The sequence below is a fragment of the Malaclemys terrapin genome, chromosome 23, assembly GCF_027887155.1.
Source record: "Malaclemys terrapin pileata isolate rMalTer1 chromosome 23, rMalTer1.hap1, whole genome shotgun sequence".
NCBI lineage: Eukaryota > Metazoa > Chordata > Testudines > Emydidae > Malaclemys > Malaclemys terrapin.
In genome coordinates this window covers 19,877,034-19,903,231 of record NC_071527.1, presented here as the reverse complement: position 1 = coordinate 19,903,231, position 26,198 = coordinate 19,877,034, and the positions used below count along the sequence as shown (strand labels likewise).

Sequence of the window (26,198 nt, the reverse complement as noted above, 5' to 3'; positions counted from 1 at the left end):
GGGTGCACCAGGGATCTGGCCACATACTCAAAGTTAAAGTGCACCCATTTGACAGGCTTTTTTATATTATTGGTAATATAAATGATGAAGAATGCTGTATGAAATAGTTGTACAACTAAGATGGAGTGTTAAGTGAGGTTTTTACTCACGAAAGCTTATGCCCAAATAAATCTGTTAGTCTTTAAGGTGCCACCAGACTCTTTGTTGTTTTTGTTATTTGGGTAAATCCTTCAACACTGGAATAGCACTGTGTACAAATAGGTCTGGATATCTAAATTATTTAAAAGACAGTACTGTAGTCTAGAAGTATGATGAGAAAAGCAGTCAGTAGAGAGGGAGAAAGCTTAGGGTTAGGGTTAGGGTTAGGTATGCTTTGTACCCCTATAAAGTGCTCACTGAATACTTTAAATATATTATTACAGAAGCTTAGTATTGTCAGCACACATAGCATATAAGTACTCTATTAGAAGCAGTGCTCATTAGTGGCTAGAGCACAGGATTAGAAGCAGGGAGTTCCTGCATTCTAATGCTGGCTCTAATATTCGCGCCATCTGTGGCCATGGGCAAGTCACTTAACTTCTCTGCATCTCCAATTCTCCATCAATGAAATGAGGATAACAATACTGTCTGACTGACCCAGATCACGGGTGTTGCAAGGATTGATTTCCTAATGTCTGTAACCCTTTTTTTAAGTTTAAAAGCACTATATAAAATACTGAGTATTATATGAGTGAATATGTATATAAACTAAACTTTTTATTATGTGAGTATAGTGCACATTGGGCATCCCAATCGCTTATTGGGGCATCTAGGTGCTACCATAATACAAGTAATAATACATTTCTGAGCAATTCATTTTCCAAACTCTCCACCTGCTGGCTTGTCTGCATAACTCATTTTCCTTTTTGAACTATACATTAATCTTCCTATAAAATATCTTGTTATGCTTGTGTAATTCAATTTGCTAATAATTTTTACTATGAAGGCAGTTTACAGATCTTCAGGTAGTAAAGGGGTTAACAAAAGAGTGGTAGCAGGATCAGTTTGCTCCTATAGATGGTATAGATACTCTGGGAAATGAGTGATTTCATAACTCCAAGCAGGAATGTGGAAAATCCACATAGCCTGACACTTGTCTGGAGTTTGAGACACTCATCCCACACAGAGAACACGGTAGTGAGACTTCCAGGACTGGTGCCCTCTGAAAGGATTCAGACTGAGGGGCGTATCAGGAGAGTTCAGAAGCTGCAAACATCAAGAGCTATTGCTGCACAAAGGACTGAGTCGGGACAACTACTTGATTTTCCATTTTTATCAGCCAAGAGCGAGGTGCCTTTACACATGGGATATTCGGCAAACTGGTTTTTCAAACAGGTTGTCATTTTTGTTTCCCCCTACCCCTGACTTAAATAGGGAAGGAGAATGAAGGTGACTCATAACATTCTAGCAGTGCACCTGAACACAAATACTTTTACTTTTAAAGAATCTGACTTGTATTAAAAGAGCTCACAAGAAAACACAGTGCTGCTGCATGTGGATGTTTGAGTTTCACTTTGATATCAGTCTCTCTGAGGAAAACCCGAGTCTTTCCTGAACTTGGGTCTCCATTTGCTGAAATGTGCAGGAGGAGGAGTTTTCGTAATGGTATTTACTACACATTCGAAGTGACTAAAGTCTCATTTGCTAGACTGTCAAAAGGCAGCAGCAACAGAATTAGAAAATTATATTTAAATAAGTGATCACAGAAATGATTCTTGAGAATTAATCTCAAATCCTCAATTATTCCAGGCATTTTGTATTGAATTTTGAGGCCTTGTATAGAATGTTTCTTCTACTTATTTTAGGGACAGCAAGCTGTGCAGAAGTCTGTAAGACTGCAGAAATGTGTACCAGAAAACATGATTTGTGACAAAGAGGTTCTACTCTGTGCTTACTAATACCTCTGACATTACCATGAATCGGACAGGAGTACAGGACAATGCCAGTTACATTCAGATTGGCGGCAAATCACCAAACAGTGGGCACTTTACTTCTGAGCATGACTCTGGGTTCCTGACCGCTGTTTGGGCTTCAGTCCAGAAACCTACCTCTGGTAACTGCATTGGTCAAATGGACCTGTGTACCAACAAGCTGCTGCACGTAACTGGACATCTGAGGAACATCGATGGCAAATTCCAGAGCCTCCGGGAGCTTTTCCAAAGAGAAGGTAAATGTCTAAAATTTACATATGTTTGTTCATTTACAAGAAAGGCTAGCATAAAAGTTAACATCATACCAATTCTGGGCTGGACTTGAAAAGGTCTGGACAGGACCCAGGGTCTTTGTTCTATAAAGCAGCCAGCATTCTTTGGTACACTACATATAAAAAACAATGAAGTCAGATGACCCTCAGACCTTTCAGACCAGACTTTCAATGCCTACTTCCCTTTTTAGCAGGCACTTAATAATGTGTACTCTTATTTGTATTAATTGCACCCATATTTATTGCATCTATAAATAACTGCAAGCACATTTTATAGTCCTTCCGCAAATAAGAACCCAGTTGCTTCATCAAATGAAAAGCAAAGGCTCCTATGTGCTATAGATGGCACCTGCAATTACTGGTGGATGAAAAATCTGATTTACAGCCGTTCTAAACAGTAGTGTTAGTGACTGCAATGAAACCCACTAAAAGGAAGCAGATGCTGAAAATCTAGCCTGCATTGCTAACAGCAGCATTGTCTAACTATATCCTGCATAGGGATGGATGGTATCCAGGGAGGGTCCTATCTACATTTATGCTAAATGGCAAAGTGACTTTGTTTAATGACAGAGGGTCCTGTGGCACCTTTGAGACTAACAGAAGTACTGGGAGCATAAGCTTTCGTGGGTAAGAACCTCACTTCTTCAGATGCAAGAAGTGAGGTTCTTACCCACGAAAGCTTATGCTCCCAGTACTTCTGTTAGTCTCAAAGGTGCCACAGGACCCTCTGTTACTTTTTACAGATTCAGACTAACACGGCTACCCCTCTGATACTTGTTTAATGACATATCACATCAGCATGGGGGAAAGCCAACAGGTGTGCAGGAGCAAACAGTGTGGTACAAGACATCCCTTAGAGGAGGATACTCTATATCCTAGTGAAGAAGAGAGGATGGGAGTTAATAAAGTAGAGGTAGGAACTGAAGAGAAACAGTCAAATGAAAAGGAGTCTCCTTCAATTACATCACATGAAGGCAGACGACTAAATATTGACAAATTTTATAAATGCTTATATACAAATGCAAGAAGTCTAAATACTAAGATGGGTGAACTTGAGTGTCTGGTATTGAACAAGGATATTTATATAATAGGCATCACAGAAACTTGGTGGAATGAAGATAATCAAAGGGACATGATAATATCAGGTACAAAATATATAGGAGTGACAGAGTATGTCACTTTGGTGCAGGAGTGGCACTATATGGGAAAGAAAGCAGAGTCAAATATAGCAAAAAAGAATCTTAAATGAATCAAACTTTAACTTTGTGGACAGAAATTCCATGCTTGAATAATAAAAGTATAGCAGTAGGATTTTACTACTGACCACCTGCTCAGGATGGTGACAGTGATTGTGAAATGCTCAGGAAGACTAGAGAGGCTACAAAAAGAGAAAATCCAATAATAATCGGGGATTGACTGGGTCCATATCACCTCAGGATAAGATGCAGAGATCAAATTTCTAGATTCCATTTATGACTGCTTCTTGGAGCAGCTACTGCTGGAGCCCACAAGGGGAGAGGGAACTCTTTAGTCCTCAGTGGAACACAGGATCTGGTCCAAGAGGGGAATATAGCTGAAGCACTTGGTTATAGCAACCATAATGCAATTAAATTTAACATCCTTGTATGGGGGGAAATATCAAAGAAACCCAGTATAGTCACATTTAATTTTAAAAAGGGAAAGTACACAAAAACAAAGACACTAGTTAAATGGAAATTAAAAGGAACAGTCACAAGAGTGAAATGCCTGAAAGCTGCATGTAAACTATTTCAAAACACCATAATAAAGTCTCAAACTAAACATATACTCCAAATTAAAAAAAAATAAAATAAAACAGTAAGAGGACCAAAAAAGTGCCACATGACTAAACAGAGTAAAGAGGTGGTTGGAGACAAAGACATCCTTTAAAAATTGGAAGTCAAATCCTATGGAGAAAAATAGAAAGGAGCATAAACACTGGCAAATCAAGTATAATTAGGAAGGCCAAAAAAGAATTTAAAGAGCAACTAGCAAAAGACACAAAAACTAACAGCAAAACAAATTTTAAGGACATCAGAAGCAGGAAGCCTGCCAAACAATCAGTGGTGCCACTGGATGATTGAAGTGCTAAAGGAGCCCTCAAGGAAGAAAAGGACATTGTGGAGAAGCTTAAATTCATTCTTTGCATCAGTCTTCACTCCAGAGGATGTGAGGGAAATTCCCACACCTGAGCCATTCTTTTTAGGTAACAGATCTGAGGAAATGTCCCAGATTGAGGTGTCATTAGAGGAGGTTTTGGAGCATATTGATAAATTAAACAGTAATAAGTCACCGTGACCAGATGGTATCACCCAAGAATGATGAAGAAACTCAGATCTGAAATTGCAGAACTACTAACATGGGCGTGTTAAATCAGCCCCTGTTCCAGATGACTGGAGGACAGTTACTGTGATTTTTAAAAAGGCTCTAGAGATAAGCCTGGCAGTTATAGGCCGGTAAGCCTAACTTCAGTACTAGGCAAATTGGTTGAAACAATAGTGAAGAACAGAATTATCAGACCCATAAAGGAACCTATGATGTTGGGAAAAAGTCAAAATGGCTTTTGCAAGAATCATGCCTCATCAATCTAGTAGAATTCTTTGAGGGTGTCAAGAAGCTTGTGGACAAGCGTGATCCAGTTGATAAAGCATACTTGAATTTTCAGAGAGCCTTTGAAAAAGTCATACACCAAAGACTCTTAAGAGGGAAGGTCCTCTTATGAATCAGTAACTGGTTAAAAGATAGGAAATAAAGTGTAGGAATAAACAGTCAGTAAAGCACCCACTATTCAAGGTGTGGGCAAACCTTGGATTTGGGTCCGGTTCCAAGGGTCTACTTCCTGATTCCATTCCACCTGGTACATTGAAGTTTTCACGTATGGGAGAAATGCTTTTCTCTTGGATGTTAATTATTTTCTCTTTTGCATGCTTCACTTGTGTGTGGGAGCAATAAGATGTCAGTGCCCCCACAGAGGGGATTTAGTTCTGTCTGGGTGGCAGAGATACTTACTGTGGAGAGGGAGGGGGGAAATTATGCAGTGAAACACTAGTCATTGATTTTTCCCCTTTCACCTTTTTTTTTTATTATTATTATCCCTCAGTATTAAATCATGGGGATGCTTTCTTTTCTTTTTTAAACAAATAGCCTTCATTACTTACAACTGTTTATTACTATTCTTATTTCAGGAGCTCTTGTTTCAGGAGCTGTTGAAGCTAAATTGGCAGATTTGCTGCAGGCCATCTCTTCCCTCCTGAGCAAGTATCCTGCTTTGAATTGTGAAGTTATCCAGCTTGCCATATCAGCCCTCATCACCAGTGTGAATGGTAAATCCCCAACCTGAAAGAGTCAGAAATGTGTGTTATTTATTGTTTGTACTGGGGTAGTGCTCAAAATCCCCGGTCAGGATCAGGGTCTCATTGTACTGGTGCTGCACATATGGAGACAGGTATCTGTGCATGCGAAGAATGTATGTTATTACAGATGTTATGAAGCAGAAAGTAAGGAATTGTCTGTATTTATTCCAATTAAAAGTCCCATTTTGGGGGAGAAGCTGCTGCTAAAACTTATAAAGGGAGGAAAGTTCAGAGTTGAGGCATCTTCTTTCTTTATCCTCCCATATCTGCAGGCGCCTAGGGCATCCACCAGTTTCTGCTGTTTATTTTCGTACTGTGCTGGTAGATGATGTCTTATTTGTTTCTGTGAAGTACAGTTTGTTTAAGGCATATGCTCCTTATTTAACTTTGCTGTTACACTAACATGTTGCTGACATCACTTTTTTCCCCCCCCCCCACTGTAATTTTCACTATTAAAAAGGAGCCATGGTCTAATGGTTAACCCAGGGAACAGTAATCAGGATGCCTAGATTCTACTTCTGGCTCACATCTAGTTTCTCCCTCTCACTTAGAAGGGAATAGCAAAGCACAGTGGACCCCAGACACAAGAGTATAAGTTTTCTCCTGTCACACCCTTCCTGTGGTAGGAGCAAGGACACTTGCTCAGTCATTATGGCCATTCTTTTTTTTTTTTTTAAACTGCATTTTCTTCTGCTTCTTCCTTGTGAAAAGAAAACATGTGAGATGCAGCTGCCTGCAAATCCCTCACTGTCAGTGTCAATTCCACAACAAATGTTGTTCTTAGAGCTTCCTAAACAGCTAATTCTCACCCCCGCCCCCCCTGTGAGGAGGTAACTAACTATCCCCACATTACAGCTAGGGAAGCAGAGAGCCTGAGAGGTGAAGTGACCCGCCCAAGGTTACAGAGGGAGCATAGTAATTGTCAGAACCAGGATTATCACATGCTAGTTTTAGTACTTAGTCCCATGCCTGAGCCACTAACTACAGCTCTTTCATTCTGAGGCCAGTTCAGCAAGAGTACTGAAGGAGAGACTGGGAATTTTTAGAGCAGGAGTTTAGAAAACTTTATTTGCAGAGGGTTGGGGAGCCTCTCAGGGTCCCACAAGCTGTGACTAGCAGACCTCATTAGGGCCTCTTCTCAGGCTGTCCCATACCAGCTCTGACTATTCTGCATCCTGGCGGCCTGCTTGATTCCGTTCAGATTGGATGATGGTAGCTTTGACTATTCTTACCACCTGGTCATTTCTACACCACACAGGAACAGAACCCAAACCACAGCCTTCCGTACCACAGGGGAAGAGTTAGACCCTACTTAAGAGCAGCTTTGTATTTCAGGCAAATACTTTTGCTAGCAGAGTGCTAGGATTAAAAAAAATCTGTTTGAAGATGAAGAACCCAGTGTTTTCCTAGTTTAAAACTGTAAATGCAATTCAGGAACATGTGCAGGAGAACATGCCATGCTGTCTCCCCAGGAACCTAAGGATATTCACCCCATTGGGAAGGAAGGAAGGTGCAACAGCTAGCTACTTTAAAGCAGCAGCTGTGCCTCTCTGCCACATTTAAAAGGCCTACTCCCCACCCCCGGGGGTGGCGTGCTGGGAAAAAAGTTCTTATAAAAAGACCAAATCTTTTCCCTATGGGAAAGGTTAACAGGAAACATAGAAGAGGTTGCTCCACAACATAGCACTTAACTTTTTCTAATGCAGTCACTGAATGTACATTGTTCATTAGAAAAGCAATAAGGAGATGTAGCAACTGTCTTGTAGGAGATCTCAGTGTTGGGTGCAAATGAAAAGGCTTTCTGCTTTAGGGATAAATTATAATCTTGCTTCAACTACAAATGGGGGATTGGGGGAGAGACAGGGACTATTTATGAGATTAAATGTCTACGGGGCATGAGTATCTATTACTCCCTGTATGTTGATATGAATGTAGAAGCTGATCCATTTCTGAAGAATTCCTATACTTCCTTTTTGTGGGCATCTGCCCAAAGAAAGCTCAGGATTCTGCTTTCTGTGCTTTAACAAAACCAATACAGTAAGAAAAGCTGAGTGGTTAAACTCATGAGGCTAGGAGTCCCGACTTCTGGGTTCTACACTAGGTTGAAATAAGGGGTACCTCCCTTCCCTATTTTTGGTGTATTTGAACCACTATTTGCAGAGTTCCTCACATGGGGATTAGATTCCTCCTGGGAATATTCCTTGTATTCTTTCTACATAGTTAGGAATTGCAGATTTGCTAAGAATGAAATCTGAACAGTCAAACAATCCTTCCCCAGTGCTAGCCTTCTCTCCCCTGGAACACTGCTCTTCCCCCTCTAGAAGAGTAACTGAAAACAATTGGATTGTAATAGGAAATAATGTTTTCATTATCTAATCACCTGTCCCTCACTACTTCTGTTTGGTAAAGGTCATGCAGAAATTAGTAATTAAAGGAAATAAGCTGAAGAAGCTGCCAGTTCAGAATTGATGCTCCTAGTTCAGCTCCTTTTGGAGTCCTGAAGAAATTTGGAATAGGCCTGAATTGCAAATTTAATTTTCAAACTTCCCCAAAGTTCATTCTGCTTGGATTAGGGTGACCAGATGTCCCGATTTGATAGGTACAGTCTCAATTTTGGGGGCTTTTTCTTATACAGGCACCTATTACCCCCCACCCCTGTCCCAATTTTTTACACTTGCTATCTGGTTACCCTAGCTTGGATCTGGGATTCTAGTTTGGATCCATGTCTAATAGCCATATGTGTTGTGTTTTTCCAATGCTATAGTAGCAGGCTCAGATACAGCCGCTGGCTCTAGGCATGTGAATTCAGAAATACGCTTAATGGAAATATTTACTACTTTACCCAAACTTTCAATAGCTTATATCTCCCACAGCTCCTTGCAATGATCTTGCTTCCAATAAATCTGTGGAGTGAGTTTTTCCTTTCTGAAAATGTTCAGTTTCCTCAGGCTTTGCACCCACTGGCTTGTACATTTCAAAGTGATTTATTTAGAAAAGTCTTGGTAGTGAGCCTGCGTTTGGTGTTGAAACAGGGAGGTGTGCAGAAACTGCTGGGTGTGGAAGGTAGAAATGAGTTGGCAGCAGAGTGAGTCAAAGCACACGCCTCTCCCCTCTGACTGGCTGAGATGGGAGAGGAGATCAGGGATTTTGGGATCTCTGGTGTGATGTTTCCACTAAGAGCTTAATGGGGACTGACTGAATTGGGTACAATAGGTCCTGATTAAGAAAAGTTCTACTAATAATCCAAATAATTTGAAGTTGGAGGCACTGATATCCAGATAATTGCAGTGAATAGCTCAGATACCTGAGTGTGGGAAATCACATTTAAAACATGAGAAGGATATGACACTTAATCCAGATTAGAAATTTGATCTAAACTTCTATTGGGCACTATTTTATACTGTATGATGGAGACACCATGAATGAATTTAATTGGTTTCAAAAGCAGCCTTGTTGTTATATTAAGAACTTTTATAGTGCCGGGAACTTCCTAAGAATTAAAGTCTCTGCAGTGCCTAAGATTTATTAGCATTTATCTGTTGTATCACATTATAGCCCTGTTTGCTATAAATGTCTTTGCACAACATAAAACACTTCAATAGCACTTTTTATCTATAAATATCAAAATGCTTTACAAAGCTAGGTAGGTATAATTATCCCCAGTTAACAGAGTGAAACTGAGGCATGGAGTGGTTAAGTAGTTACACAGTGAGTCAGTGGTACATTTATTGGAAATATAATTCAGTCCTGTGTTCTAGTCACTGATGTAGGGGTATGAATCTGAAGTCAAGAGACTTCCACCAAACAGCAAACCAGACCTTAGAAAAGAAACAGAACATGTGGATACTGGTTTATTTTCTCTGTTCCTTTGTTGTGTTTATCAGAAAAGTTGGACAATGGGTCTAAAACTCTCTAGTTCTGGAATTTGTTCTGAATAAGCACAGAACCTGTTGCCACCACAAACAGGCAGAGAAGTTGTTCTGCTGCTGCTATCCTGAAGCTGAGCTTTTGTTTTTAGGTAGAAAAAGGGGGAAATGTTCAGGAAACAAAGGTAATTCCACATTAGGGAGAAAAGGGAAAATAAGAACAAACCGTCCACAGACTGCCTGGAGAAGGTGTGACTGAGAGCTGAATATTGGTGAGGGCACCAGGAGGAGGAGGGAGAATTGCTAGCCACCAGCATAGGAATCCAAGGGCCTAAGGCTTTCTTTGTCTCCACTGAGGAACTAGATCCGTGGTTCTCAATCTTTCCAGACCACTGTATCCCTTTCGGGAGTCTGATTTGTCTTGCGTACCCCAAGATTCACCTCACTTAAACACTACTGGCTTACAAAATCAGACATAAAAATACAAAAGTGTCACAGCATGCTATTACTGAAAAATTGCTTACTTTCTCATTTTTACCATATAATTACACAATAAAATAAATTTAAAAATAAAATAAATAGATTAGAATATATTTATTGTACGTATATATCTGTGATATTTGAGCCTGGTTTGAAGTCCAAACCCTGCTGCCCATGACTGAAGCCCTGTTTGCCACCCCCTGATGCCAGCCCTGCACTTGCAATCCCCCATAACCCATCCTGTGACCCCCCCCGGGGGATGCAACTCCCAGGCTGAGAAACACTGATCTAGATGATTTGAGTACCCCCTAGAAACCTCTGAGTATCCCCATGGGTACACGTACCCCTGGTTGAGAACCACTGAACTAGAGAACTCTCTGACCTATATGTGCTAGTACTTCATCTTGTGTATGTGGGCAAAGATCTGTGGGGCACATAATGGTGGGTATAGAAGACAGAGATGGGCCTTTATCTCCACTCCAGCTCTGAGCACCTCCAAGCTTTGTAGACCTTGATCTGCACACGAACTTTGCAGTTTAGGCCCTTCTTTCATAGGAGGATTGCATGAGTGTGAGGCTCAGTGAGACGTCTGGGCATGTGGGTACATATGGGGAAACAGGGAAAGCTTTCCAACCTGTGTTTCACATATCTGGAGATGTTTCATGTTTGACTGATACAAGGAGATGGGGTGGAACCAAAGGGAGTTCTGGCATTAGTGATAGAAGGTGCTCGTGAGAGCCTGTTCTGGTTAAGTTTTTTTCAGCAGAGGGAGATTTCAGTGTGACTGCTTTGTTTAATGAAATAACCACCCCCCGCAAATAGCTATTTAAATTAGAGGTGGACCTGAGCCCCAGTTCAAATACCCCAGATGCTGAAGGTTTCTAAATACAAATGTTGAGGTTTAGGCCTATCTTGTGCAGATGATGCCTAAGCAGCTGGTGAGCAGCCACACACATGTATCCAGCCAAGCCCTTCCATCACTTGTAACCTGGCTTTTCATGCTCTTTCTCCTTCTGCTGTTTGCACTGATGTAAACCAGGAGAAACTCCTTTGAAGTCAATACTGTATCTCCAGTGTGCGTGTGAGGAGATTCAGACCCATTTTTATTACCAGTATACAAACAATCCCAAACCCCAAATGAATATGACAGACATTTCTGTACCTGTATAATAATGAACACACAATGTTCACATAAGACTGAAAAATTTCAACCCAAAAGGTAATATTCTTTTTAGGTTATATATTTATAAAAGACACTTGTTTAGAATGGAAATGCTGCCGTGGCCTTAGCTCTCATAAGTCCTCCAGCAATGCTATAATCCTGACTCTCTGTGGGTAGTGTATGCGGTAGGAGAGACAGGGTTCTGTAGTTGTGGTTAAGAGGCTGCCACACGAACAATGATGCAGCTGCAGTGAGAATTCTAATGGACTGTATTACCATAGCAATTGGCAGAGAGTGGTGAAAGGGAAATCATGCTTCTTGTGGCTTCTGTGAACCACAAGCCACAAAAATTCTGGAGTGCCTGCAACAGCTGCTTTTCCAACCAGCATTGTACATTGTCACAGTGACTCTGGATCAGGCTTCCCACCCAGGAATTTAGTTACTGTATTGGTCTTGAAGAGTCAACCCACTGAGAGAGAGATCACAAGACTGAGTCAGAACAAGGAAGAAGGCTGATGAGTTAGAGGAAATTAAATGTTTTGTGTCACAGTTCTGCATTTTAAACCACAGAAACTTGTCAACACCACTTACCCTAAAGCTCGCAACCAATAATGTTCATGCTCATAGCTGCAGGATGCCCTTTTATACCCACCCAGAAACAGCCACATGAATAGAAATAAGTGAGCAGCTCTGAACTTCTTTATCGGGTCTGGTTACCTCATCACACAGGTGGCATATATCCTGCCTACTCTGGAAAGTGGGGAAGCGATTGGTTCTAGCACGTATTACTCATGGGAGCAGGTAATAAGTCCCTTAATTTCCCTAGTCTGACAACCCCAGAGTTCTGAGATTCAGCTATCAATTCATATTCATGAGGAAAGCTAAAAAATCAGAGTATTTATTATCGTGATTCAAACACATTTGAACCTGGGATGCTGTCATGGCCTGCTGTGAGCAAGCAGAGCCGTGAGGTTTGAGGTCAGGGCTGCTGATCACGTGTTGATGCACGTGGTCGGCAGCAGCCAGGCCTTGCTGAAAGATCACAGGGGGTAGTTTCATAGTCCATGGTGCAGCAAGTTCAGCAGCCAGGACATTAGTTGGTGGGAGGAGGGTAATCAGTGCATAGGCAAGGTTCAGGCAGGGCCGGCTTTAGGCCAATTCAACCAATTCCCCTGAATCAGGCCCCGCCCCTAAGAGGGCCCCGCGCCCAAGCCCCAGTACGGTGTACCGGCAGGTGCGCTGTACCGGGGTGGCCCAGCTTCCCCAGGGGCAATTTAAAGGGCCTGGGGTTCCCAGCAGGGGCTGGAGCCCCAGGCCCTTTAAATTGCCACCAGAGCCCCACTGCTGGAGCCCTGGGGTAGGGCTGCGGGGCTCTTGGGACTATTTATAAAGTCTGGGGCTCCCGCTGCCTCTACCGCCCCGGCCCTTTAAATAGCCACTGGAGCCCCACCGCTTCCCCAGGGCTCCCGCAGCTATTTAAAGGGCCGGGGCGGTAGAAGCAGGGGAGCCCCAGGCCCTTTAAATAGCCCCCGAGTCCCGGGCTGCTGCTGCTACCCCGGTGGGGGAGGGAGGAGAAGGGGGCACTCACCGTACAGGGTGGGCTGTACCCCTTGTACCCGCACCCCCTGCCCGCAGCCAGCCCCTGCTGCACCCCCTGCCCACACCAGCCCCGCACCCCCTGGCCTGCCTGCACCAGCCCCTGTCTGCAGCCAGCCCTGCACCCCCTGCCCGCAGCCAGCCCGTCTCCAGCCAGCCCTGCACCCCCTGCCTGCAGCCAGCCCATCTCCAGCCAGCCCCTACCGCACCACCTGCCCTGCCCACACCAGCCCCACACCCCCTGCCCTGTCTCCAGCCAACCCCTACCGCACCCCACTGCCTGAAGCCAGCCAGTCCCGCACTCCTCTGTCTCCAGCCCTGCCAACCCATGCCGCACCCCTCTCTGGCCCTGCCTGAAGACAGCCAGCCCACCCCACACTCCCCTGTCTCCATCCAGTCCCTCACCCCTTGCCCTGCCTGCAGCCAGACCCTACCTCCAAGTCAGCCCCTGCCTGGCCTCCAGCCAGCCCCATGTCCACTGGTGTCCTGCAGTTCCTAGGGCAGTAACCCTGCACACCTGCTTCAATGAGGGGGGCAGGGAGCAGCTGGGACCCACACATGTGCACACCCTAGGGTGACCAGACAACAAGTGTGAAAAATCAGGACGGGGGGGTGGGGTAATAGGATCCTATATAAGAAAAAGACCCCAAAATCGGGACTGTCCCTATAAAATCGGGACATATGGTCACCCTAGCACACCCCCAGGGAGTGGCAGGGACCCACACATGTGAAACGGAGTTCAGTTCTAGTTCAGACCCATCTTTTTCAAAAAGAACTTCAGGTAGGGTTAACATACATCTGTATTTTTCCGGACATGTCAGGCTTTTTGGTTCTTAAATGGCCGTCCGGGAGGAAAATACGGATGTATGGTAACCCTATTGGTACAAAATATACATACTGTGGCACATCCCTTAAATCAGAACTTTTTATAGGGAACTGGTTGCTAAGAAATGAAAGGCTTTTTTTTTAATATATATATATATATATATATATATTTAGTCATCCCTGCTGGGGCCCTGCCGAAAATGTTCGAATTGGGCCCCGCACTTCCTAAAGCCGGCCCTGGGTGCAGGGGCAGTCTGGTTAGCATAGGTAGCAGGAAGATCCAGGTTTGGGCATGGCAGGATAGTGTACAGCCAGGTCAGAAGACTGGTTTGGGTGGCAGGAGTTTGTTCTCCAGGGGGTCTGGGCAGCAACCAGCCTAAGAGACTAGTTGCTCAGACAAAAGGTGGTGCAGGAACAGGAAGCTGTAAAATTAAGTGGTATCCAGTCAGTTTGCTGTCAACTGACCCAACTGAGTCAGCAGATGTAGCCTCTGGTTGTGAAATATTAGCTGCAGTTCTCTTGTCCAACCTTGCAGTGGTGTGAAGGTATGGCTATCACTCACCAATCCTGCAGACCTGTGTTTGTGATCTGTGGCACCTGACAGAGGCTGAAGTTATAGGCAAGAGCCTTTCTCTGGTTATATAGAGCAAACAACTGTGTCTTTTATAAAGAATTATTTGTGAATCAATGAAAGAAAATTAATTGTTTCACTGCCAAGCATGAGAGACCTATGTTTATGCCATGAGACTGGTTCACCTTTATATTATGATCAGTAATTGCAGGGGAAGCTACTGAAGTTTACTCTGACTGTAGATAAATCCATAGCTTTTGAATAAATGTGTCTTACATTTCCTGTATCACTGGTTTTCAAACATATAAGTGTTTCTGTGAGATTCATAGGTTTTAAGACCAGAAGGGACCTTTATGATCATCTAGTCTGACCTCCTGCATCACATAGGCCATAGAATTCCACCCGGTGATTCCTGCATTAAGCCCAATAGCTTGCTAATGATCTAGAGCATATCTATTAGGAAGACATCCAATCCTGATGTAAAGACTTTAAGCGAAGCTTAGTTGTCTTCAAGATGGGTTTCAATCTGAGAAACCTCCTCATAGGTCTTAGGGTGTGTCTACACTTTGAGCTGGGAATTACACTCTCCACTTAAGGAGACATACCCACACTAGCTCCAATTGAGCAAGTATGCTAAAAATAGAGTCTGGCTGAAGTTCCATGAGCAGCAGGAGGGGCTAGCTCCTCCAAGTACATGCCTAGCTTGGACAGGTACATACTTGGGGTGGCTAGCCCCTCCTGCTGCTTGAGCCATAGTGGCTAGCCTATTTTCAGTGTGCTAGCGCAACTGGAGTTAGTGTGGGTATGTCTCTTTGAGCTGGCAATTATACCCCCAGCTTGCAGGGTGAACATACCCTAAGAAATACTGACTTGAGCAAGGAGCAGATTGTGTCATATTAGAGGTGAGCTGGGGAAACCAGAGCTCAACTTGGAAAAAACTTGGTCAGGTTTGGGTTTTGCAAAACCAAAATCTTGAGGGGTGGGGTGGGGAGTGTCTCAGTTCCAGTTTGTCCAAACCACCAAAGCATGGAACAAGAGTTTCAGATAAGTGTGGGTTTTTGGTCAATTTCTACTATTCTCCTGCTGTCTGAAACCAATCTCTCTTCTCTTGGTATGACTGAATATATTATTCTGGAATAAGTGCTGCTACATGGTGCTCTACTGAAATATTTTAAGAAGAGTCTTTTAAACCAATGGCCACATTCACTGTGCATCTATGGTAATATATTGTATAAATATGGGAAAACCTAGCATTCCTAGAAGCACCACTCGCATGTTCCCACATAAATGTGCACAGACTCATATACCCCAGGAGTTTGGAATTGTGGATTATGTTTTCCTAGGGTGAAGGTTACCTGTATACAAGAACTCAGAACAGTGAGCGTTTGTGCTGCTGTAGGCATTGAAGCCAATGGAGTTGTAAAATGGGCCCTTCTTTGTTCACAGACAGATCTGAATGTATGCAAACTGCACGATCAAACAAATGTACACTGCGCACAGTTTCCTTACACGGAAATGTGTCTGCAGGAAGTAGATTGGTTAAAGCGGCTGCACTTAGACCAGGGCTTCTCTGTCAATTCCCTTAGCATGCGACTCATATGGACTCTCTGGATAACCCAATAACATCAGAATTGGTCAAGGATTTGTGTTTTATTCAACTGGGCTGCGATTCAGAGCTGTGTAAACTGGGACCCTGATGCTTTCAGACCAAAACACAGAAGACCCAGTCATGGGAGATCCTGAACCAAGTGGTATGTGATGGCATTTGAAATAACTTTGTGAAGGGTTTATAATGTAAGTTCTATGGGATAGGGGCCATCTCTTGTGTCAGTCTGAAATGCCTAGCAGGCTGTGATAGATCAATGGTAAATTAACGTTCCTGTGTCTTTGCCTTTTCATGAAGACCTGGCCTGTTCCATGCGCTTTACTACAGCTCTTTCTTTCCGCCAGATGCAGCTGTGGGTTAGTTTGCAGTGGAAGCTAGACTCTTGTAAGAGAAAAGAATGCAGAGCCTCCATTGTCAGGAGTCACAGGCTCCAGTGTTCTCTCTGAGAATGTGGATGTGTCTCCTGCAGTACACAGTGCCACTCTTCTAGGTTGAGGTCCTTTAAACCATTTTTGTTATAACCCCTATTTTTAAGAGTCTCTTCCTCAACAATAAACATCCTCAGGCCCCACTGCATTTTCCTATTTTTAATAGTGCAGAAATAACCAGTTCAAGGTTTCACATGCTTTTTCCTAACTAAAAAAAAAAGGGCCAGCTTTGTTTACCAAACGCAACACTCCAGGTGACTTCCCATTCAGGGAGACAAAGCTGTGCTAATTGGAGAGAGAAAGAAAAGAATGGAACAATTACCTTTATTTTTATTTTGTAAACAGGCGATTGCACACGTGCTCAATTTCCACCATTAAAGATTTCAGCAGCATTTTGAGCCTATAGGGACTTTTTGACCATTAATAGTATGAAGAGATCTTTAAGGTGAAAAAAATGCTCTTTGTGGTATAACATGCTAGTATTGCTGATTGTTGTGATTTGAGGGTGAGGGGTGTGTGTGTGTGTGTGAGTGATGCTTTTACTAGAGAGGAGCAGTTCTGCCTGATGGGAAACAGGCTGGAAATGCCAAGTCTGTCACAAGTATTTAATTCAACATTAGCCAGCAACCCAGCATCATTCCATGCAACTGAAAGCCTGACCCAAATAGTTTCAGAAAGAGAGGGAGTTTAGTGGTTGCAGCAGGAGGTGGGGAGTTAGGACTCCTGGGTTCTATTACAATATCTGCAGCTGACTCTGTGATGCCTTGAACGTCTCATGTCACCTCTCTCTGTGCCTCAGCTTTCCAGTTTGCAAAACTGGGATAATTATACTGACCTCAGGTACTGGGAGCCATGTAGGTACCTTGATAGGTAAGATCTCATGGGGGGTTGTGAGTCTAAGTTCATTAACGTTCATAAAGCACTTTGAACACCTCAGAAAAGGGCACAGTATTATGATGTAGTATTGACATTACTCTGGGTACTGCACATTAGCTGTGTTACCTATATTTTGACCAAGTTGCCTGCTTTTTGAATTTCTGCAGAACTGTTCAATATTTCTCTGTATTACACCCATATCTGTCATCATGGCCTCTCCCCAGAGGCTTGGGCCCTAACGGTATCTTAAAAGGGTTGTCACCTTCCTGGAACTGGAGTAAAATTTTGTCTATTCAATTTTTTTTTTTTTTTTTTTTTTGCTATATTATACTCTTATCAGGTATCTCACCCCTGCTGAGAAAGTTTGACTTTGCCAGTCCTCTGTTTCCTATCAGTTATGTATGGTTTGCTTTAGTGCTTTTGCTTGGGGTGATGCACACATGAAAGTAGGTGGAGAATGTGAGAAATACGGAGGAGATTATAGGAAATGGTCTTGTGTCTGTAAAACAGTTTGGTTCTGACTTTTCCAAGAAATCTGTGAAGCATTGTGTTGTACAACGCACGTCCTACAGGCACACAGAGTTTGAGCAGATAGCTTATTCTTGCTACCTTTATCACCAAGGCCGTCCTTAGGCGTACACAGCATACACGGCTGCATAGGGCACCCGAAAATTTGGGGCACCATTCCCCTCACGGGCCACGGCTGGAATCCCATCGTCTCAGGCCCCTCCCGCATGCTGGGCCGGCGGGTTTCTCCCCGACCCTACCCCCTCCCTCACTCACTCCTCAGCAGACCAGCTGAGGACTCCAGCCTCAGGCTCTGCCGCCCCAGAGTGGCGTGGCCGGTCACTGGCAGCACAGCGGCTCGGCCCACCGCCGCCCAGAGCAGAGTCCCTCCCTGGACCCGTCCTGCCTGCGCCACTCGGTCTCTGGCAGGGGCCAGGTTGGGGCCAGGACAGGAGGAGCAAAACTTCCATGTGAGTCAGCGGGAGGGGTGGGGGGAGCCAGGCCTTGCGGGGGAAGGAGGGAGGGACTTAAAGTGGCAGTGCGCTCATGTCTCTCACACTTCCCTAACACACACACACACACATAGTTTCTCACACACACCCTGGCTCTCACACCCACATACACTCTGCCTCTCACAAGTCACAGTCCCCCAATGCAGTCTCACACACACTTACACACACACACACACACTGGCCGTCGGGCTCTCTCACACACACTGGCTCTCACACACTCACAAACACACACACTTGTATTATTATTGTTATTACTGCTTGGTACTTCCTGTCAAAATGCTCGTGGTGAGCCAAGAGTGGCTAGGGGCTGCAGGAGGGCCATGGGCTCTGGCAAGATGCAGCCCCCATGTGACAGCACAAAGCCCGCCTTGAGCCACTGCCGCAGCATCTGCTATGTACAAGCTCGGTGTGTGTCAGTAAGGGGGGGGGAGGAGTTCTGGGGGGGTCCACGGGTGGGGGGTGGTGGCTGTGCCCCCTCGACACACTGGGGTCAGAGGTGCTGGCTGGGGCCCACCTTCAGTGAAGCATAGGGGCACCAGTTTAATACTATTGTGTAGGGCCCCCAAAATCCTAAGGACAGTTCTGTTTATCACTTCTCTGAACTTCAGCTCAGTCTTCCCTCTCACAAGTGGCAGCTTGAGCTGCTTTTTCTGTTAATAATAGGAGGAGGAAGTGTGAGGAGATGTCTAGGTTACAGAAAGTAGAGAAGCTTTCACAGAGGAGAGTAGCAGGACTTGAGAGAGCTTCAGACTAGTTTATTTGGTCTAATTTGAATCAGACTCTGCAGTGCAAACAGTGGATTTTGAGTTACTGCCCCTGAGATTCATATATCCTTATGTGGAGAAGATTCCGTTCCCAGTGATACTTAAAAGATGAACATGGACTGAGAACTGAGGCCCTGTGCAGTTGGAGTGCTTGGGCCAACTCTGCAAACTGTATTGCAGCCAAAGGGAGAAGTGATCTGTTAGGAAATACACCTCTACCCCGATAATAATGCTGGCCTCAGGAGCCAAAAAATCTTACAGCGTTATAGGTGAAACCGTGTTATATCGAACTTGCTTTGATCCGCCGGAGTGCGCAGCCCTCCCTCCCCCTCTCCCCCCCGGAGCACTGCTTTACCGCATTATATCCGAATTCGTGTTATATCGTGTTGCGTTATATCGGGGTAGAGGTGTAATAGTTCTTTGAGGCTGTGATCAGTATCAAGAGCAGGGAAAGAGGCAGGCACCACTGCGAATTCCTGCAGCAGCCTCAGACTCTGGAAGGCTGGTACCAAACTGAAGAGTCAGCTGTTCTAGGATTTGAGAAAATACACTTACTGTGAAATGAGGCATCAGTGGCTGAAAGGGAAGTGGTGCTTCTGCCATTCTGCAGAGCAACAACTTCCCCCTCTAAAAATATCCATACTGCTCTGCACACCCACTACTGGGGGAGCCTGCCTTTCCCGCAACAAGAGCAAATGGAGAACGAGGCTAATGGGCCTTTTGCAGGGTAGGCATAGATCAGATGATTCTTGGTCTAGTTATCTCTGGAGGCCAGGAGAGTGACAGGCCTTTGCTCACACTAGCCCTTGAGAGTTGGACAGCTGTGCCCCAACATTAGCCTTACACAGCAGTCCCCTTTCTTTAGCCTGCATGTTGTAAACCAATATGCATAGTTGGTACTGGAAGGGTTTCATTACTGTCTCAGTCGCAGTGATGGAGCAGACTAAGGTTGCCAGGGGTCCGATTTTGCACCGGGCTCCACATGCTGCTCCCACCCTGAGCACCAGCTCCACACTCCTATTGGCTGGGAACCATAGCCAATGGGACCCGGGGGTGGTACCTGTAGGCGAGAGCAGCGTGCAGAGCTTCCTGGCCCCCTCGCCTAGGAGCCGGACCTGCTGGCTGCTTCCAGGGTGCAGCATGGAGCCAGGACAGGCAGGGAACCTGCCTTCGCCCTGCTGTGCCACTGACTGGGAGCTGCCCCACCCCCCTGGCTCAGCCCTGAGCCCCCCCCCCAACCCAGAGCCCTCTCCTGTACCCCAAACCCCTCACCCCCTTCATCCCAACCCCCTACCCCAGCCCAGAGCCCCCTCCCATACCCTGAATGTGCAAGGATATTCTAGATAATAAGGTTGCTAGAGACTTCACAAATCTACTTCAGCCTTCTGCATCAGGCATGAAAGACCTTTCTTCCCCATAAACTTATTTAACTTCTTCATGAAGGCCCTCACTGCACCATAATCACTCTGCTACCAGACTACTGCACTCCCTGATCATCCACGTGGTGTCTCTGTTTCCCATCTATAAAATAGGGATAATACTTATTTCTCTGCCTCACATGAGAGTTATGGGGCTTAAGTAATATTTGTGAAGGGCTTTGGGGGCCTCAGATGGAAGGTGCCACAGAAGAGCAACACATTATTATTCTAGTATCTAAATGACATTTCACCTGTTTCACCTTTAGCCCACTATTCTTTTTCCCAGAACAAGTATTCTTTGTGAAAAATTATTCTTCTTCTCTGGTACTGACCAGTGTGTTTGTTTACTTATATAGTGTTAAGATCTCTCATAAGACTCAAGATAGTTTATGGCTACACAAATTAATGGATTGGTAGTACCAGTACCTAGGAGTTGCAGTAATGGACAAGTTTCAGGGTAGCAGCCGTGTTAGTCTGTATCAGCAAAAAGAAGAGGAGTACTTGTGGCACCTTAGAGACTAAAATTTATTTGAGCATAAGCTTTCGTGGGCTAAAACCCACTTCAGCGGCTGCATGCAGTGGAAAATACAGTAGGAAGATACACACACACACACACAACCTGAAACAATAGATGTTACCATACACACTATAACGAGAGTGATCTGTTAAGGTGAGCTATTACCAGCAGGAGAGAAAAAAAGTTTTTTCTTAACACCTTAACCACTCTCGTTATAGTATGTATGGTAACACCCATTGTTTCATGTTCTCTCTCTGTGTGTATATATATATATATATATATATATATATATATATATCTTCCTACTGTATTTTCCACTGCATGCATCTGATGAAATGGGCTTTAGCCCACGAAAGCTTATGCTCAAATAAATTTGTTAGTCTCTAAGGTGCCACAAGTACTCCTGTTCTTTTTAGTAGTGGACAAGAGGCCCATTGTACTAAGTTCTGTGCAAACACAGAACTAGGCAGTCCCGGCCCCAAAGAGGTTACAGTAAAAGACAAAAGGTGAATAAAAACAGACTGACGTGGAAGTGCTAGAAAACCGTGAGACAATATTGGGCAGTAGCCTCTATGCACCCATTGCGTAACTATTGTCAATTTTTTTGTAGGCTTACAGTAAAGGAGTTTTAAAGAGCGATTTGAAGTATAATGAGGTAGCTTTGTTGATGTTTCTGAGGAGCTACTTCAAATTATGAGGGGCAACATGGGAGAAAGCACAAGGATGACTGTTTAGAAATTTAACAAGTGGCTAATTGAGGCTGGCACCATGGGGCAATTGGAGGTGGGAATTGACATCTTGATAGCGAGAGAGACGATCATAGAAATGTAGGGCTGGAAGGGGCCTCAAGAGGTCATCTAGTCCATTCCCCTGTGCTGAAAAAGTATATCTAGACCCATCCCTGACAGGTGTTTATCTAACCTGTTCTTTAAAACCACCAAATGATAGGGATTCCACAGCCTCTCTAGGACAGCTGTTCAAGTGCTTAATTATCCTTAGTTAGAAAGGATAATAGTTAACCTAAATCTTCCTTGCTGTAAAGCCAATTCCTTCTCAGCCTATCTTTGATCCTGGAGATTGATCACTGTTCTCTTAACAACAACCATATAATGTAAGATTTGTATAGTGTCTCCTCAGTCTTCCTCTGTAGACCAAGCATGCCCAATTCTTTCCACCTTTTCCCATAGGTCATGTTTTCTGAGCCTCTTATAATTTTTGTTGTTCTCCTCCAGATTCTCTCCAATTTGTGCACATCTTTCTTAAAGTGTGATTCTCAAAACTGGACACAGCACTCCAGTGCCAAAGAGAAAGGAACAATTACCTTCCATGTCTTACATATAACACTCCTGTTAATACATCCAGAATGACATTTTCCTTTTTTGCAAAAGTGGACTGTGATTGGTGACGGGCCATGAAGAGCCTTGAAAGTGAATACAAGTAACTTATGTTTAAATGGGATGAAGTTGCTTTATCAGAGATCCTTGAGGCATGTAAATAGATTGGTCTGGAAGTTTTTGGAAAGTTTAGGGGACAATTTCCTGGTGCAAGTGCTGGAGGAACCAACTAGGGGCAGAGCTCTTCTTGACCTGCTGCTCAAACTGGGAAGAATTAGTAGTGGAAGCAAACGTGGATGGGAACCTGGGAGGCAGTGACCATGAGATAGTAGAGTTCAGGATCCTGATGCAAGGAAGAAAGGAGAGCAGCAGAATACAGACCCTGGACTTCAAAAAAGCAGACTGACTCCCTCAGGGAACTGATGGGCAGGATCCCCTGAGAGAATAACATGAGGGGGAAAGGAGTCCAGGAGATTCATAGATTCTAGGACTGGAAGGGACCTCGAGAGGTCATAGAGTCCAGTCCCCTGCCCTCATGGCAGGACCAAATACTGTGTAGACCATCCCTGATAGACATTTATCTAACCTACTCTTAAATATCTCCAGAGATGGAGATTCCACAACCTCCCTAGGCAATTTATTCCAGTGTTTAACCACCCTGACAGTTAGGAACTTTTTCCTAATGTCCAACCTAAACCTCCCTTGCCGCAGTTTAAGCCCATTGCTTCTTGTTCTACCTTAGAGGCTAAGGTGAACAAGTTTTCTCCCTTCTCCTTATGACACCCTTTTAGATACCTGAAAACTGCTATCATGTCCCCTCTCAGTCTTCTCTTTTCCAAACTAAACAAACCCAATTCTTTCAGCCTTCCTTCATAGGTCATGTTCTCAAGACCTTTAATCATTCTTGTTGCTCTTCTCTGGACCCTCTCCAATTTCTCCACATCTTTCTTGAAATGCGGTGCCCAGAACTGGACACAGTACTCCAGTTGAGGCCTAACCAGTGCAGAGTAGAGCGGAAGAATGACTTCTCGTGTCTTGTATTAACAGGTGTGTTGTGAGCATCCCAGAATCATGTTTGCTTTTTTTGCAACAGCATCACACTGTTGACTCATATTTAGCTTGTGGTCCACTATAACCCCTAGATCGCTTTCTGGTGTACTCCTTCCTAGACAGTCCCTTCCCATTCTGTATGTGTGAAACTGATTTTTCCTTCCTAAGTGGAGCACTTTGCATTTGTCTTTGTTAAACTTCAATCCTGTTTACCTCAGACCATTTCTCCAATTTGTCCAGATCATTTTGAATTACGACTCTGTCCTCCAAAGCAGTTGCAATCCCTCCCAGTTTGGTATCATCTGCAAACTTAATAAGCGTACTTTCTATGCCAATATCTAAGTCGTTAATGAAGATATTGAACAGAGCTAGTCCCAAAACAGACCCCTGCGGAACCCCACTTGTTATGCCTTTCCAGCAGGATTGGGAATCATTAATAACAACTCTCTGAGTACGGTTATCCAGCCAGTTATAGTTATAGTAGCCCCATCTAAATTGTATTTGCCTAGTTTATCGATAAGAATATCATGCACCGTATCAAATGCCTTACTAAAGTCTAGGTATACCACATCCACCGCTTCTCCGTTATCCACAAGACTCGTTATCCTATCAAAGAAAGCTATCAGATTGGTTTGACACGATTTGTTCTTTACAAATCCATGCTGGCTATTCCCTATCACCTTACCACCTTCCAAGTGTTTGCAGATGATTTCCTTAATTACTTGCTCCATTATCTTCCCTGGCACAGAAGTTAAACTAACTGGTCTGTAGTTTCCCGGGTTGTTTTTATTTCCCTTTTTATAGATGGGCACTATACTTGCCCTTTTCCAGTCTTCTGGAATCTCTCCCGTCTCCCATGATTTTCCAAAGATAATAGCTGGAGGCTCAGATACCTCTTCTATTAGCTCCTTGAGTATTCTAGGATGCATTTCATCAGGCCCTGGTGACTTGCAGGCATCTAACTTTTCTAAGTGATTTTTAACTTGTTCTTTTAATATTTTATCTGCTAAACCTACTTCCTTCCCATTAGCATTCACTATGTTAGGCATTCCTTCAGACTTCTCGGTGAAGACCGAAACAAACAAGTCATTAAGCATCTCTGCCATTTCCAAGTTTCCTGTTACTGTTTCTCCCTCTTCACTGAGCAGTGGGTGTACCTTGTCTTTGGTCTTCCTCTTGCTTCTAATGTATTGATAAAAAGTCTTCTTGTTTCCCTTTATTCCCGTAGCTAGTTTGAGCTCATTTTGTGCCTTTGCTTTTCTAATCTTGCCCCTGCATTCCTGTGTTGTTTGCCTATATTCATCCTTCGTAATCTGTCCTAGTTTCCATTTTTTATATGACTCCTTTTTATTTTTTAGATCAGGCAAGATCTCGTGGTAAAGCCAAGGTGGTCTTTTGCCACATTTTCTATCTTCCTAACCAGCGGAATAGCTTGCTTTTGGGCCCTTAATAGTGAGGGCTGGCTGTATTTTAAAGAATCCTTATTGAGACTGCAAGAACAAACCATCCCGATGTGTAGAAAAAATAGTAAATATGGCAGGCAACCAGCTTGGCTTAACAGTGAAATCCTCACTGATCTTAAACACAAAAAAGACGCTTACAAGAAGTGGAAGATTGGACAAATGACCAGGGAGGAGTATAAAAATATTGCTCAGGCATGCAGGAGTGAAATCAGGAAGGCCAAATCACACTTGGAGTTGCAGCTAGCAAGAGATGTTAAAAGAAGAACAGGAGTACTTGTGGCACCTTAGAGACTAACAAATTTATTAGAGCATAAGCTTTCGTGGACTACAGCCCACTTCTTCGGATGCATATAGAATGGAACATATAATGAGGAGATATATATACACACATACAGAGAGCATAAACAGGTGGGAGTTGTCTTACCAACTCTGAGAGGCCAATTAATTAAGAGAAAAAAAACTTTTGAAGTGATAATCAAGCTAGCCGAGTACAGACAGTGTGATAAGAAGTGTGAGAGTACTTACAAGGGGAGATAGAACACTCTATCTCCCCTTGTAAGTACACTCTCACTTCTTATCACACTGTCTGTACTCGGCTAGCTTGATTATCACTTCAAAAGTTTTTTTTCTCTTAATTAATTGGCCTCTCAGAGTTGGTAAGACAACTCCCACCTGTTTATGCTCTCTGTATGTGTGTATATATATCTCCTCATTATATGTTCCATTCTATATGCATCCGAAGAAGTGGGCTGTAGTCCACGAAAGCTTATGCTCTAATAAATTTGTTAGTCTCTAAGGTGCCACAAGTACTCCTGTTCTTCTTTTTGCGGATACAGACTAACACGGCTGTTACTCTGAAAAGAGATGTTAAGAGTAACAAGAAGGGTGGGTTTCTTCAGGGATGTTGGCAACAAGAAAAAAAAAAGTCAAGGAAAGCATGGGACCCTTCCTGAAGGAGGGAGGCAACCTAGTGACAGAGGATGTGGAAAAAGCTAATGTACTCAGCGCTTTTTTTGCCTCTGTCTTCATGAACAAGGACAGCTCCCAGACCGCTGCACTGGGCAGCACAGCATGGGGAGGAGGTGACCAGCCCTCTGTGGAGAAAGAAGTGGTTCGGGACTATTTAGAAAAGCTGGATGAGCACAAGTCCATGGGGCCGGATGCGCTGCATCCAAGGGTGCTAAAGGAGTTGGCTGATGTGATTGCAGAGCCATTGGCCATTATCTTTGAAAACTCATGGCGATCAGGAAAGGTCCCAGATGACTGGAAAAAGATTAATGTAGTGCCCATCTTTAAAAAAGGGAAGGAGGAGGATCCGGGGAACTACAGGCCAGTCAGCCTCACCTGAGTCCCTGGAAAAATCATGGAGCAGGTCCTCAAGGAATCCATTTTGAAGCACTTAGAGGAGAGGAAAGGTACAGGAACAGTCAGCATGGATTCACCAAGGGGAAGTCATGCCTGACTAACCTAATTGCCTTCTATGAGGAGATAACTGGCTGTGTGGATGAGGGGAAAGCAGTGGACGTGTTATTCCTTGACTTTAGCAAAGCTTTTGATATGGTCTCCCACAGTATTCTTGCCAACAAGTTAAAGAAGTATGGGCTGGATGA

At 44.0% G+C, this 26,198-nt stretch overlaps 1 protein-coding gene across 3 annotated transcripts in view; it reads left to right on the top strand.

The window, feature by feature from the left end:
• Positions 1–26,198, top strand: part of GMIP (GEM interacting protein) — a 65,096-nt gene that overhangs the window by 4,294 nt on the left and 34,604 nt on the right. Inside the window, exons 1-3 of one of the 3 annotated variants that reach the window (XM_054013270.1) lie at positions 1,285–1,374; positions 1,845–2,206; positions 5,446–5,583. In XM_054013270.1, coding sequence (XP_053869245.1) covers positions 1,954–2,206; positions 5,446–5,583 — 391 coding nt within the window. In that variant the 5' untranslated portion in view covers positions 1,285–1,374; positions 1,845–1,953. Of the gene's footprint in view, positions 1–1,284; positions 1,375–1,844; positions 2,207–5,445; positions 5,584–15,712; positions 15,865–26,198 lie in introns of those variants that run through there. The other 2 variants (XM_054013271.1, XM_054013272.1) reach the window with 2 other exon arrangements.